Below are 15,710 nucleotides of genomic sequence, written 5' to 3'. Positions count from 1 at the left end.
TTGCTGAATCATACAGTAACAATCTGTTTAATTCTGTAAGAAACCACCATACTGTACTATTCTGCATTCCTACAGTGTGTGAGAGTTCCTGTTGCTGCACATCCTCATCAGCATTTAATGTTATCAGTGTTCTGGATTTTGGTTATTTCTAATAGGTGTGTAATGGTACATCATTGTTGTTTCAATTTGCATTTTCTTGATGGTGTGATGCGGGGCATCTGTTCATATGCTTATTTGCCATCAGTATATCTTCTTTGATGAGGGGTACACATAAAGAGTTTTAGGAGTTTCAAATGGCTACAGTTTAAAAAAAGATGTCTCATAATCAAAGCTAATCCCTCAAATATTGGCTGTGGAGGGGTGATCAAATCCTTACATCTATTGGGCTGGGCTATTATTGTTAACTTCCTCTTTTGATTTTTTGTTTCCACTAACTCCTTCCTCACCACCTATAAGTGTACTCAAACTTCTATCATTAAATAATGTTCCCAGTCCAATAGTTGTTCTACCAAAACAAGTACCTTGAAAAAGCATTCTCCATCGGCTTGGCTACTTCTTCACACACTTTTAATTTACGTTTTACTCTACTACATTCAGATTTTTGCTCTTCACTCTCCTGCAATCATGTTTTTCTTTGTGTGAACTGTGTAAGAAAATAAACTGTGTAAGAAAAATTCACCAATGATCTTATTTGCTGTATTGTGTTAGAAACATTTTTGTCTTGTTATTCATGACATCTAACTGTTGATCTCTTCCTTTTTCTTGAAACTATTTGTTCTCTTTTATTCTAAGACTTTGCAATCTCCCCTTTACCCACTTAATTTTCTGAACATCGTGTTTGTTACCATGGATAGTTTCTCTTCTTTTGCTCACCTGTTAAATACTAATTTTTCTCATGCTCCTTTCTTAACTTTCTTGTCTCATCACATGTTCTTAATCGCATGACTTCAACTAGCACCTGTAAATAGATGATGCCTATATTTTTATCCAATCCCAATCTTCTCTCTTAAGGTCCAAAGTCACCTAGCCAACTCATTACGGGATCTGACAACCTGTGTGTCCCATAGAAACCTGCCCACATCTCAAATCTTGTATCATACCATACTCTCCTTGGTTATTAAACTCATGAACTTCCATGATGCTGTACTTGTTCTCATCCTTAATGTCAGCAATTTCCTCTACTCCAAGTGCTCTCCCTTTAGGTCCTCTTGTGGTTGTTTTCTTTTTGGCAGTCAGGCTCAAATGTCAGTTCTTAGGACAGGCATTTCCTGATCACCTGTTCAAAAATAGAATCCCTCCCAGTTACTGTTTTCTATATCATATATTTTATTTTTTATGCATTATGTCACTCTTTGAAAATATCTGATTTATTTTTACACTCACTTCCTTGTTTATTGTCATTCTACCCATAGTAGATTACAAGGGGATCATGAATGTTCTTTCTTTACTGTGTCTCCAGCACTAATAATAGTACCTGGCAAATACTAGGCACAAAATAAATATTCGAAGAATGAATAAACTAATAATTTTAGCTCACCTACAAAAGTCAATTTTATTACTTCTTACCTCAGCCTGCTCATCCATCCCAGCTTGTTTCCATATCCTGGTGAATCCTCATCTACCCATGCATCCAAGCAAGAAAGCTTAGAATCATTACCCCTATCCCTACCCTTGGCATGTCCAAGTAGTCACAAGGCTTGTCAGTTTTTCTTCTTAATATTCCTTCTGTCCATTCCTTCATATCAACTCCTGGTCCTTTCCTTTTGGTTAAGGCCCTCAACTCTTTCTTGGGCTAATTTAATAATATTTTGGCAAGTCTCCTTCCTTTAGTCTTCCATCCCTCCAAATATTCCAAACTATTAGAAAATATTATTTTTAAACAAAAACAAAACCTTGATCATATTACCACTTCTTCTGCGTAACATCTTTCAAAGCCCAACACCTATTTGCCAAAATTGTAAGAGGTCAATCCAAAAACATCCAAAGTCCATCCTTGTCCTCTTTCTCCATCTCTAATTTTAACTATATTAGGATCTCTCAAACAATCCTAATATCCAGTTATATCAGCAACATACTTGTAAGTTTGGATCTTCTTGATTTTTAAAACATTGTTTTAACAATCAAAAATCAATGTTTTTAAAACATTCATTGTGCTTCTCTTACATGAACTGCAAAGTATATTAAAGAAATTAAGAATAAGAAATTTAAAATGAAATGCTGAAGTGTTTTCTCTATTATCTTAATCTACTCCATAAACTCTTAATTTTATTTCATTTCTCAGGTGACTCATTAATGTATGTTCTGTGCTTTAAAGGATGAGCCATGGAGGACACTCCAGGCGACCCTGCTGCCTGCCAAGAAGTCTGTTATCAAAATAACTGTCCAAGGCTTTTCTAGGCCAGAAGGGAAAAATGCTCACTAAGGTTGGAGAAACAAAGGACTATAGGAGTTACTAAGAAAGTACTTGTCAAGCAAGAAAGGCAGAGAGCATGAAAGGACTGAGAGAAATGAAGTGAGGGTCTAATATACGGATGCATAAAAAGTTAGACAAATGTAATTCCACAGTCATCGCATTTTCATTTTGATGTTTCTCATGTGTTTAAATCAATAGGAGGATTTTTTTTTTTTAGTTACTGAACAGGTGCTGGAAGATTAACACATTCAACACATATCTGTGCTGCTTACTTAGAAAAGTTCAAAACATAAAATGCAAATCATATATATGGGTACTACTTTTGCACATCATTAAGGATTTCACTTTTCTTGGTCGTCTAAATATGTAGTCAAGTACCTTAGTAAAATGGTTTCTTCCAATTTCATTCTTAATACATAGGCAAATACCATGTCTTTTTATCTTTATATTTGGTATACAGTGACAGTGGTTGGAACGAAAGTGTAAAAGTTGAATTTATTTTTGCTCTAAGGTTAACATTGTAAAACATGGCTTCTTTATTTCTGGAATGATTGGCCATTTAAGAAAGTCATTATTCTCTCACTCTTAACTTTGAATAGAACAAATATTGTGTTGAGATGCATCAGGAAAGGTGTTCTTCCCCGTTTCATCTGCCCTACTCAGGTCCTCCACTCTGGGTGGGTATAGGATGCTCCTATACAGATACCCCTGCTCTACTTGCTGTCTTTTCTTTTTCTGCCCAATCGCTTTCATTTCACTTTCACTTCCTCTCTCTCTCTCTCTCTCTCTCTCTCTCTCTCTCTCTCTCTCCCCTAAGCTTCTTTTGCCTGGAAAAAAAAACATTCTGGTTCCTTGCTTTTCTGTCTCACAACTGAAAAAGCAAAAGCGCAGCTGATTGCTTAGGTGACTGATTGTAAACACAAGGTAGCAGCCACAATTTTACAGAAGCCAGAATGGGAGATATTGCATAAATGGATTTATTACCTTTAACAGGCTGTGTTATATTCTAGACTTGTTCTCATCATGGAAAATAACTCTAAATATTTACTTTATGTATGGCAGTGGTATATTTTTAAAATTAAAATGATCCTTATATTATAGGATACATACCTGTATGTAATGAATCCCAGTTTCCCTAATACAGATCACTGATGTACGATGTCACTTGAGCTTCATGGAGTTTCCTAAACATAAATACTTTAATTTTTATTTCAGGCGAGGTTCTTTTATCAAATTACCTGGGAGAGGTTCCTCCATGGGAAGCGATATTAAGTGGTTATTCTGCTGATTCTGAAGAATTGAATTACCACTTGCTACCAGGGCAAATCTGTTCTTGGCATCTTCAGTTGGAACTCAGAGAGAATTGTCCCATTTAATATCATCTACTTGTACACAACAGACCACTTACCATGACTAATCCATAATTGGAAAAAGAACATTCATAATTATCCCTACGGTGCTATGCCTTTTGAGAAAGATTTATTAATTGGCTTTAATCTATTCATTTATTGCTTTGCTTTTCCCTCCCAAAATATGACAGTGCTTAGTCTCATCATATTTCTCTTATTTCTAATGAGTATTTAATTAAAAATAACTGACTCAGACACAGAAAGGGCTGTATGTAGGTGTGCAAGATTTTTTTCTTCATGATATTTAGCGAAACTGGATGATTTTTTACTCAAAACACCCAAGCGCAGGCTGCTCATGATTTCATTTGTGTTTTAGTGTGCTTTTATTATGAATGTGGTTTTGCCGTTTAACTCTTGACCTACACAATTATAGCATATTTCTGTAGTTTTTAGAATTAGTTATTCTATGGGTTTATATTGAAGATTTTTTCTGCATCGATGAAAATAGTTGCTAACTTTTTTTTTTAATTTTTCCAAGGTAAAATTATGTCCACGCTCTATGGCATAGAAATTTGGAGCCACAAATGCTTATTTTTCAAGTTTTGAGTGTCTATGGAACTGTATTTTGAGAAGCTTTTAATCCTTCCCAATGAGATATGGGTGGCTGTCCATTTTGCTATGGGTTTTTATTAGTTAATACCAGTTTTCATAATATAAACATCCCCTTCCACTTCTTACATGATTTTCAAGTCACATGGTTCTCTCTTGAATCAGTAACACTGGATTCTTGCAAAGATTATAACCTTGAACTCTCTGCTCTCCAATATTTTTCAAAATTTGCACTATGTGAAAAATAATTCTTGGAGGGTTGCACAAAACTATGCATTCTATTCATCTTAGTTAAAGCACATACCACCTTTGGATCAAGCTAGACCAGAATAGACCTGTATACAAGAATACATATATTTCATTGCAATATATACATTTGGTAAGCACCAGTCACCTTTTCTATAAAACAGGGATATAATTAACTACCTTACAGGTTTATTATGATAATTGAATGAAATAAATCATGTGAAATATTAAGTACACTCCTTAGAACAAAAAAGTGCTAAAAAATTTTGGTTATATATTTTTGAATACATGCCTACAATGTATAAAGGTAGTCAGCTCTGCCTGAAGACAATGGGAAGGTGTCACAAAGGGGGTAAACACCTAAATCAGAACATGAAGGATGAGTAGGAATTTTCCACAGAGCAAAAAAAAGTAAGGGAACAGTATGTGCAAAAGCATTGAGATGCAGCAAAAGGGAGAAAGAGGCTAAGGGACGGGCCTAGTTATAAAGACAAATGTAGACGAGGTTGAGAGATTTAGATTTATTCTGGAAGTGAATGGTATTTAGTCTATTAGATTTCTTTTTTTTATTTTTGTTTCCTTTAACTATGAGTCTTATAAATGAGGGAAAATGTAGCAAGAATTATCTGAGTCTTCATTCACGGTATTATGAAAACACTAATGGACAAGTCTTAATTTTAGACATCAATTTAGTTACTGAAATAAGTACAGTAATATTGAAAAAAATGAGAATATGTAGAATTCACAGGATTTGAAGTGTACGTGTTTCTGTATCTTGAGCAGTATTTATCTTGAAGGTTTAATTTTCAGTTACTCTTCCGTAAATATTTTTAAATGCTATAAAGTAACATTATTAAAAGAAATTTGTTGTAGGAAGGCAATAAATTGCTCTCTAATTTGTGTGTTTTGAAAATTTGCATTTGACAGTACTCTCTAAGCAAAGCACTATAAAAAAATCTTTTTCTATTTATAGGATGAATACATTGTGACAGAAAATATGGTAGAAAAAAAATCTAAACATAAAAAGACCTAGGTATCCTCCTACCACTAATACATTTCATGACCTTGACATAATTATAAAACTTTCCTGGGCCTGATTTCTTTATCTGAATAAATTGATTTAGTTCCTTCCCTGTGGTGAGCTTGAAGCCCCAGTTCTATGGTTATTCATCATCCATTTCCAAATATACAAACATTTTATGAACAAAACATTGATAGAGCACATAGTGGTTTAGATCTGAATACAAAATTTTGTTTACAGGGCTCCTATTGAATACCTTTTTCAAAGATTATATAGGAAGGATATTAGATTAATAACATAAAGTTAAAATTGATAGTGATAATGCAAAGAATGAAATGACTTTTAGAGTTTTAAATTATGTCTATATGCAGATCTGACAACTGATATTTTTAGTACATTATTAAAGTCTGGAGATGTACTTTTTCATTTATTCATAAATTTACTCCTTTGCAAAACATTTGCCTAAACATCTCTAGATGATTTTATATATATATATATATATATATATATATATATATTCTGATGTTCTCTTTGACATAGATAAACATAGACCTATTTTTCTCTCATTCGTAAACTCAGATGTAAATAATATGCTTTTTATTAGGAAACTGTACTATAAAGTCTTGGTAGTCATTAAATTAACAAACACATTTTTAAAAAATATTTATTTGGCTGTGCTGAATCTTAGTTGTGGCATGTGGGATCTAGTTCCCTGACCAGGGATCAAACCCAGGCCCACTGCACTGGGAGCGTGGAGTCTTAGCCACACGACCACCAGAGAAGTCCCCAACAAACACACTTAAATTATTGCCAGGTAGTAAGTTAAGAACTGGAAAATATAGTTTAATAAAGTTTAATAGGCAATAGCCTTTAATGATTTTCAGTTATTTGGATCAAATTTTCATTGTTCTTAAGGATAAAAAATGCATCTGTAAGCCACAATTAGTTATAGAGTTAATGGGTGAATGAATAGTCACTCTTCAGTTAATATGAAAAAGACCCCTATTTATTTATGAGTTAATATATTTCTGTAATTATAAGCATAAAATTTGAAATCTACAGCAAAGTATGTAGTAACTGAAATGTGACCCCTAAGTTTGCTCTCCTTCAGTGTCAACCTTTATTTAAAGGGTGTTCTGCAGAATGCTAGTATTCCTTCGTATGCTTCTTAGAAAATAACATTCCATGAATTAGCGTTTGGGAAATGTTGGATTCAACAAAGTGAAGCAAATTGTGTTTCTTTTGTTTCAGCGTCAATCTGCCAGAGGAATCTTAATATGAGCACTGAACTCATTTTTTTTGTGATATCTCATGGGACTAGAGATATTATGCATGATGTATTTTGGGAAATATAGTTCTGTTTAAAACATTTTCCATAAAGAAAAAATTTAAATTAAATTTTAAAAATTGGGGCTTCCCTGGTGGCGCAGTGATTGAGAGTCCGCCTGCCGACACAGGGGACACGGGTTCGTGCCCCGGTCTGGGAAGATCCCACATGCCGCGGAGCGGCTGGACTCGTGAGCCATGGCCGTTGAGCCTGCGTGTCCGGAGCCTGTGATCCGCAACGGGAGAGGCCACAACAGTGAGAGGCCCGCATACAGCAAAAAAAAAAAAAAAAAAAAAAATTGAAAAAAGTATAGCTCACCTGGCCTCTGCTACTCTGAGCGGAAAATGGGGGCTGCAGGGCCAGATGCTCTTCTGGGGAGGGACAGGACCGCACTGCCACAAGCTTCTCATAAGTTTACTATTAGAGCACTATTTCTTTATTCTTTAAATGTGTAAAGGGGAAATCCGAATTGAAGCCAAAAAAAAAAAAAAGAAGAAGAAGATTGAAAGTGTGTTTTTTTAATAGAAATAAAATTGTAGTTTTTATTTAAGTATATTACATGATAGGCTAGAAAAACAGCTAGCTGCAAATTAGGATAACTGTCCTTTTCTTATGAGGTTGGTTTGGAGGGTGTAGTGTGGAGATAGCTTTTTTCTATGTGAATTACTTGTTTCCTTTAAAGAAAAATAATCAACATAAGAAAATCCCTGAGAGTTTTCAGTACAGATGTCTCCAAAAGAGTTATTGCTGCCAAGATATTTTTTCCCTGTGTGTCACATAATCTTTGTATAATTTATAAATGATAACAAAGCAGTCAGGCCACATTCATAAAAGCCCAGTGACACATAATTTAGTTGAATCTGAGGATTAGAATTAATTGTTCTAAGTTCTTTCTTTGTTCTAAGTTCTAAATCTTAGTAAATGATTCATGCATGTCCTTACAGCTTATTATTTGCATGAAATCACAGTTTAGCTGGCATAATTTAACAGCAATTAAAAAGCTATTTAATTGTCATGCAGATTGGTATGAGAGCCCTTGAGGAAGAAGGGTGTCTGCCGTTTTTATTTAAGTATCTCTAGGCGGACAGTCATATACTTGCAGACACCCATAACATAATTGATAACATTCTTCCTGTTCTCGGAAATGTAAGTGAATAATAATTCATGTTTTTCCATTATAAATAAGAGAAAAGAACAACAATATGAATATGTCATTCTGTAGGAAGACATTATTATGATAATGATAATGAATCTTTATCTCCTAGCCATGAGACTAGGTTGGAGGTAAAGAACTATGCCTATCCCTGTGCTCTAGTTTATAATCCCTTCCATATTTTCCTTTCTGAAGGTAGACGTTTCTTAACTCTCTGGAACATGAAATGACATAAAGCAAGGTATGAAGAAACCTTTTAGAAAAACTAACTGTCCCTTTTCTAGGTCTAGCTTTAGGTGGTATACATATAGGTGTCTGAGTCCTACCCATTAGGCTGCTGATATCAGGATCCAACAAAATGAAAAAGGAAAATGTAACACTTCTTAATATCTCAAAGCCAATACACAATCATATAGGTTTAGGAGTGATGTTATGCCACTCTAACAGTATATAACAGATCTTGCTACTGAGTCCTCTGTACTCATTTAGACCATTCCCCACACTGCAGCCAGAATGCTGTTTTTGAAACACATCACTTCTGTAGATAGAATCTGTTAGTTTCTTCCTGTTAAGCATAGAAACATATTCAGACTCATTCCAGTGAGCCGGCAGTCTGGCATTATCCGACCCCTTCCTGTTCCTTAAAACTCACTTCTTGCTTCCTCCTTCTGCATTCTAGCCACAGTGATTTTCTAACAGTTCCATGACTATTTTAAAATATTTTTTGACTAAAGAGCCACACATCTTCTACCTCTAATATTCTTTCCACCCCTCTGAACATCTTCCACATCACCTATATTAGGCCTTCTCAGAATGTTTCTCAGGTTATTTCAGCTCCTTTCCTTTTGATTTCTGTAGCTGCACTTACTATAATTTGAATTTTATTCTTCTGTTTGTGTGTGTGTATTTGTGTTTATCTAGCCATTCAGCTAAAATGTTAATGACAAGAAAGCAGAAATAACTTTTATCACATTCATGCTGTAAGCCCAAGATCTAGCAGAATATCTGGCACACATGGTAGTCACTAAAAAAATATATATTTAATGAATGAATGACCATATCTTGAAATCCAAAAGAAGCTTATATCAAAAATTGAATTTCCTTCTATGGAAAGAATGTCACAGAGAATTCTTTCCCTCCTTCTAAGCAAATTTTCTTGATAGCAGAAATTTAAAGAGCTGTTTAGATTTCTTAAAACTAAGCTTTTTAAAATACAGCAGGAATATTAATTAGTTATTTATGCAATAAATTATTTTTCAAAATACCTGTCATAAGCACAGTCTCTTACAGAAAGGATTCTGTGGTATTTCACAACATAGCACATAGCACAGTGCCAGGCACCTAGTAGACCTTCAGTTAATATTTGTTCAGTGAATGATATGAAACTGAGGTTTGAAAGACTCGGATAAGTGTAAAAGATTATTGACACAATTTTAAGAAAAGGCTGGAATAGTTAAAGGATATAAATTCTCTATGCAGTGTGATCCGTATGGAAAAATGATGAGAAAAAAGAGAGCAGATGCTCATCCACCATCCATGAGAAACATGGTTTGTGCACTCCTGATGACGAATAAGAGGATTCTGTGGGTCTCTTTATAAGCTTCTAAGGACACACTTACTTATGTTTAGTAAAGTTAATCTAAATAAAAGTCTAGGTGTCATTTCTTATGTATACCCCCTTTTATCCCTTCCATATAAAGCTTTTTTCCCCCACGAAATTGGCAGGACCTAGTAAAAGCCTTTATGCTGCCTCCAGTTTCCCTTCCTCTTCCCCTTCTTCCAAACTGTCTGTCCACCCTGAGCTTATGGCCATTTATTCTCAGCCTGTGAGAAAAAGATTCTTAAAGAGATTGTCCAGAAAAATGAATGGGAGTTTTAGTTATACATCAAGCATAGTTTGAGGACTGAAAGACTGAACACAGCATATTTTATATAGGCATGCTACTATTTTTTCAAAATTTTAAAATGATATAATTATTAAGATGTATTTAAAACCATCACATAATTTAAAATAATGTTTTGTTATATATTTTCAGTCAACAAACTTAAAAAGTATAATTACTGTATCTTATGGAGATCTGTGGCTTTTGATATTAAATATTGAAATTCATATACCAAAAGTTAAGATATAGACCATCTTCACCCCTAAGACTCCACTCTTACTAGACTAACTCAGATATTTTTAACCATATTTCTTTATGGTTTCCGTCAGAAGAAAGAGCTCAAACTAATATAAAAGACCAGCAAATGTTTATTGATGACGTTTTCAAGTTAGCACCATAATTCATTGTCCTATACATGTACATTTGTTTTTTAATTGCTTTCTCTAGGGCCACCTTCAGCTCCTAGGAATGTGGTTTTTAACATCAATGAAACGGCCCTTATTTTGGAATGGAGCCCACCAAGTGACACAGGAGGGAGAAAAGATCTCACATACAGTGTAATCTGTAAGAAATGTGGCTTAGACACCAGCCAGTGTGAGGACTGTGGTGGAGGACTCCGCTTCATCCCAAGACATACTGGCCTGATCAACAATTCCGTGATAGTACTTGACTTTGTGCCTCACGTGAATTACACCTTTGAAATAGAAGCCATGAATGGAGTTTCTGAGTTGAGTTTTTCTCCCAAGCCATTCACAGCTATTACAGTGACCACGAATCAAGATGGTAAGTTCCACTGTTGTTCTCTCAAAACTTATCTATAATTCCCTTTTGATGCTTAATATCCCTGGTGGACCTATATTCACTGAGGTGCAGTTGTACCCTCTATACATTATAGGGGTGATTTTCTGGTTGTTTCTTATTGTTTCCCAAGGTGCAGAAAGATATTTTTGATATTACTTCTTAGTAGTATGGTCAATTAGATATAAAGCTTCTCTTTAATATCTATGCATTTATGTTTTTGATATAATCCTATACTAACATATCTTAATGAGCAAGTCCATATTACTTACCAACAAACATCAGACATAAATAAAATGTTGCTACATGAATTGAAATTCAGTTGCTGTACTTATGCAGCCATCTCTTTTCCATGTCAAATAAGCAAATAGTAAGAATTTATGCTAATTATAATTCATATCTATATTGTAAAAATAATGCAGCCAGCAAGCCTAACCATAATCCACTCCTAAAAGAAACAGCAAAAAATATCCAGAAATGTGTCTAAATGCTGTTGTTTAGGTGCAGTTTTGTGTAAAAAATAGTTAAACTGTCTTTTTTAAAAACTCCAATTGCTTTCAGCTAAATGGTCCCTTTTAACACTACAGGTTTTTACTGCAATGTAGTTAGGCATGAATAGGCCTATGATTTTTTTAAGTATATATTCTCTTTAATTCCCCCCATAACGTAATTTATCACAAAGCATGATACAGGAAAAGCTTCAAAGATTTTTAAAACTCCCTTTGAGAAGCATTCATAAATTACGTTGATACAGAAGTGATTGTCTTATAGAAGAAAGTATTGTTTTATATGTTTTATTCTATTCTTTTACACTATATTTGTTTGCTAGGTCTGCTATAACAAATGCCACAGACTAGGTGGTGTAAACAACAGAAATTTTATTTCTTATTGTTCTAGAGACCAGAAGTCCAAGATTAAGGTATCAGCAGAGTTGATTTCATTCTAAATCCTCTCTCCTTGGATTGTAGATATCCATTTTCTCCCTGTGTCTTCATATGTTCTTTCCTATGTGCATGTCTCTGTCATAATCTCTTCTTGTAAGGATACTATCATGACAGATTAAATCCCACCCATATGACCTCATTTTACCTTAATTTCATCTTTAACGGATCTATCTCCAAATTCAGTCACATGCTAAATTCAACATATGGATTTTAGGGGATGCAGTTCGGCCCATATCATGCATTATGGCGGCTATGGTGATATTTAAAGTAGAAATATATATAAGATGTTGGAATACTATTCAGCAATAAAAAGGAACAAACTAGTGATACACACAACTTGGGTAAATTTTAAGGGCACTATGCTGAGTGAAAAAAAAACAATCTCAAAAGGATGCATACTGTATAATTCACTTACATAGCATTCTTGAAATAACATAATTTTAGAGATGGAGAATAGATTCTTGGTGGACAAGGGTTAGGGCTTAGGGAGAGAGGGATTGACTATGAAGGGGTAGCAGGAGGGAGCCTTGTAGTAATAATATAGTTATGTATTTTGATTATGGTGGTAGTTACATGAAGTTAGATACGTAATAAATTGCAAAGAGCTACACGCACAACATGCGTTCATGCACACACACACGAGCTCTATGGATTTTCCCAATGTCAATTTCCTGGTTTTGCTGTTGCACTATAGTTATGCAAGTAGTTAGCATTGGGGGAGGCTGGGTAAAGGGTGTATGGGACCTTACTATACATTTTTTTTGCAAATATCTGTGAATCTATAATTATTGCAAAATAAAAAGTGAAAAAAACACTGCTAAACCTATAAAGTATACAGGAAGGAAACTTAAATATTCTACTAAAAACATATTTGAACTGGATGTGACTATTTTATTCAAAATAATATATATAAGTTCACTTTGCTGATAATCTTCAGAAATGCATCTAATAAAGCAAAGCCAAATAATACTGTAGAATCACCATTTTTGTATTTACTGTATAATATTCCTCTTCATCTAGCAAACTGCTCCACATCATAGAATTTGCTTTATGATTGTTCAAAGTATAATTCCTGTTTTCTCTTTTTTTTCTTCTTTCCCATAGTATGAACAAAATCTTGTCAGATGTGTCTTCAGCATAAAACCGATAGGGTCTTCTGTTTCTCTCTGCATTAGCAGATTATTTCTAAGCCTTTTTTCTGCCACTTGATTAAAAAAAAATATAGTCCAGTACAACTGTTCTAACTATAGGGTATAAATAATTAAGTTTGGGAATAAAAACAATATATCACTTTAAGTAAAATATATATGTAAATATGTTTACATAATTTCATACATTATATACATAGCAGTCTTTCAGGATTAGAAGAGAGTTCATTTAGGCTATTTTTCTAATTTAGCAGAAGGGCAGGATACGAACTGTTTCCCACTTTGAAAATGAGAGAATTCATTAAAAGTGTATTGTTATAAGGACAGAAATTATACAAAGCATGAAACAAGATACAATATCCATATATTGAGGCTATACATTCTGGTAGGGGACAGTATTATTAAATAATCCTCCCCAGTACATTTATTTTTGAGAAGAATATTGAGACACAATTATTGTTCATTTAATTCAACTTTGTTTTAGTTATAAATTATAATGAAAAATCAAAATATATTTAAATTTTGTTTGAAAAGTACATCAAGGTCCTAAACTGAGCTAAAATATTGCCACATATATGCTTTATAAAATATTATGACTAGTCTTACACGTATGAGCCACTTATCTCCATGTCATAATTTTAAGAGGCACCAAGAAGGTCTTCTCTTCTTGTGTCTGAAATTCTGATGTTAGAAAATCATACCTTTAAAAATGCAGATATTCCAGTCAAGGGTAACATTATGAAATAATTCAATCTGTGCATGTATCCATTACTCTCTTCATATCAGAAGGGGTCAGATCCTAGTATTGGGTAAAAGGAGCTTATAGAAACTGGAGTGTCCCAGAACCAGACTTGAGCTGTCATCATTGTGTGCCAGCCTTAATAAGATAACAGTGTTACTGTTGCAGACAGAGGGAGGGATTTGCCATCATTCCACTTGGGTATCTTTGGAAATTCTCTTTGAAGTGACTCAAGAGGCACTGTCCAAAGTTACAGGGTAACACACTACAATTTTGTTGGACTGAGGGGACCACAGTAAATTATTTGTCTCATTATCCGTAGGTTACATATCATTGTTTTCACACTAAAATAGAAAAGTGTTATGAGCTATTAATAAGCCTTTAATTTATTCAACATATGTACAGTGGTGAGCGAGCTTTTGTGAATTTTACACCCTGGTGGGGAGGCAGATAACAAATAATTTGACAAATACATAATTAGTACTGTGATAAGTCCCACCAAGGAGAAGCTCAGGGTGCTCTGAGAGCATGTATTATTCAGGTCTAGAGGATAAGGGCTGGTTTTCCTGAGGAAGCAGTATTAAGTTAAGTTCTGTTCTGAGAGATGAGTAGAATATGAGTAGGCCACGTGAAGCCAGGTGAAGGGAAAGAATGCTGAGTAGAAGGAACCAAGCAAAGGTTGAGCAATTGAGGAATTAGGCCCTGATGAATAATGGACCCAAGAACATCTAACAAGTTGATATATTGCAGAGGTACAACAGGATTTGGGGAAGGAACTGAAGATTTAACTAAAATTTGGAGAAATGAGTTGGTGTCTGCAAAATAGCCAAGACAAGTTAGGGGAACAACCACTTAGCAGAAGATGCTGATATATCATCAGGGCCAGAGGTAGGGAAAAAGAAAATCAGCAGAATAATAATATTGTACATGAGCAACCTTGTACAAATAGGAAATAAAATAATAGAGACCGAAAAATATAGACAATTGCATTAATTATGTTTTTACTATTCTGCGCACAGTGTGGAACGTGAGGATAAAGAGGAAGTTTGCTTCAAATTACCTTTTTTTTCATGTAGTTGATTATATGTATATGTGTTTTCTCATACTTAAGAAATATTAAGGAAACCCCATTAAACAACCTTGACTTAATTGTTTGCTGTCTGCTTACAATTACAGAAATGTAAAAAAAAAAAAAAAAGAAATTTCCAAATCACTTAGAACCACTTAGCTGTAGTTAGGAAAAACATTCCTTGATTATCCTGATTCTAGTTGGATAAATAAGGTTATAGATTTAAGACTATGACTCTCATAATTAGAAATCTTTGCAATAAACCTTAATTAACTGACTTCTGCAATCACTAAAAGCTTTTTTGCAACCTTCTATTTTGATAGTTTATTTAAATGGTCTTTAAAGGTGGTTCATTTAGAGAACAGAACAAGAAAGCAACACCTAGAAAACATTTGATTTTAATCCTCAGTGCATGATAGAAAAACTAAGATGTGTAGTTGAGTAAAAGGAATTATTCAGGTCATAGACAGGAAAGGAAAATGTTAATCATGGATAGTCAGCCTGAAACAAATTGTGTTTGTAGATATCCTGATGTGTGCAAAAACCTTTAGGGACCATGTTCAAAGTGAAAGACATGCTAAGTTACAAACCAATTCTGCTGATATTTACTAAAGGATCTTTAAAGCAATTATTGTCAGAAGCAGTTTGTCCAGTCCTTCAGCTTCCTAAAATATATATTCAACACTCCTGTCTCTGCCAATGGGTGACTATTCTGTATAGGTCTTGCTTTAGGCTTACATTTTGATTGCAGATTTCATATATTTGCTCAGGTAGCAATAATTAATTGAACTGACATTGAAAATAGATTTAAATCAACAAAAGTCTCCATATATTTATAAACTTGAGATGTCTATTTGATTTACAGTTCACTGCAGTCTGAATATACAGTCTATTTCAAATAGCAACCTTTTGCATGTTGCTACAGTAGGTAACTAGGGACATTATAAACATTCACTCATCTTTATATCTGTATTTTAATTTATTTTATGTCTGGATATTCCTCATAATCCT

General features: G+C 34.1%; 1 protein-coding gene across 4 annotated transcripts in view; it reads left to right on the top strand.

The window, feature by feature from the left end:
• Nucleotides 1-15,710, top strand: part of EPHA6 (EPH receptor A6) — a gene marked incomplete at its 5' end in the record, with an annotated part of 845,284 nt that overhangs the window by 350,066 nt on the left and 479,508 nt on the right. For all 4 annotated transcript variants that reach the window (XM_082625310.1, XM_082625308.1, XM_082625309.1 and 1 more), the window contains one exon: nucleotides 10,449-10,784. In XM_082625310.1, the coding sequence (XP_082481436.1) occupies nucleotides 10,449-10,784 (336 nt within the window). The remainder of the gene's footprint in view (nucleotides 1-10,448; nucleotides 10,785-15,710) is intronic.

This window comes from Mesoplodon mirus, assembly GCF_964341445.2.
Source record: "Mesoplodon mirus genome assembly, chromosome: 6".
Lineage (NCBI taxonomy): Eukaryota > Metazoa > Chordata > Mammalia > Artiodactyla > Ziphiidae > Mesoplodon > Mesoplodon mirus.
This window is presented reverse-complemented; position numbering and strand designations above follow the sequence as displayed.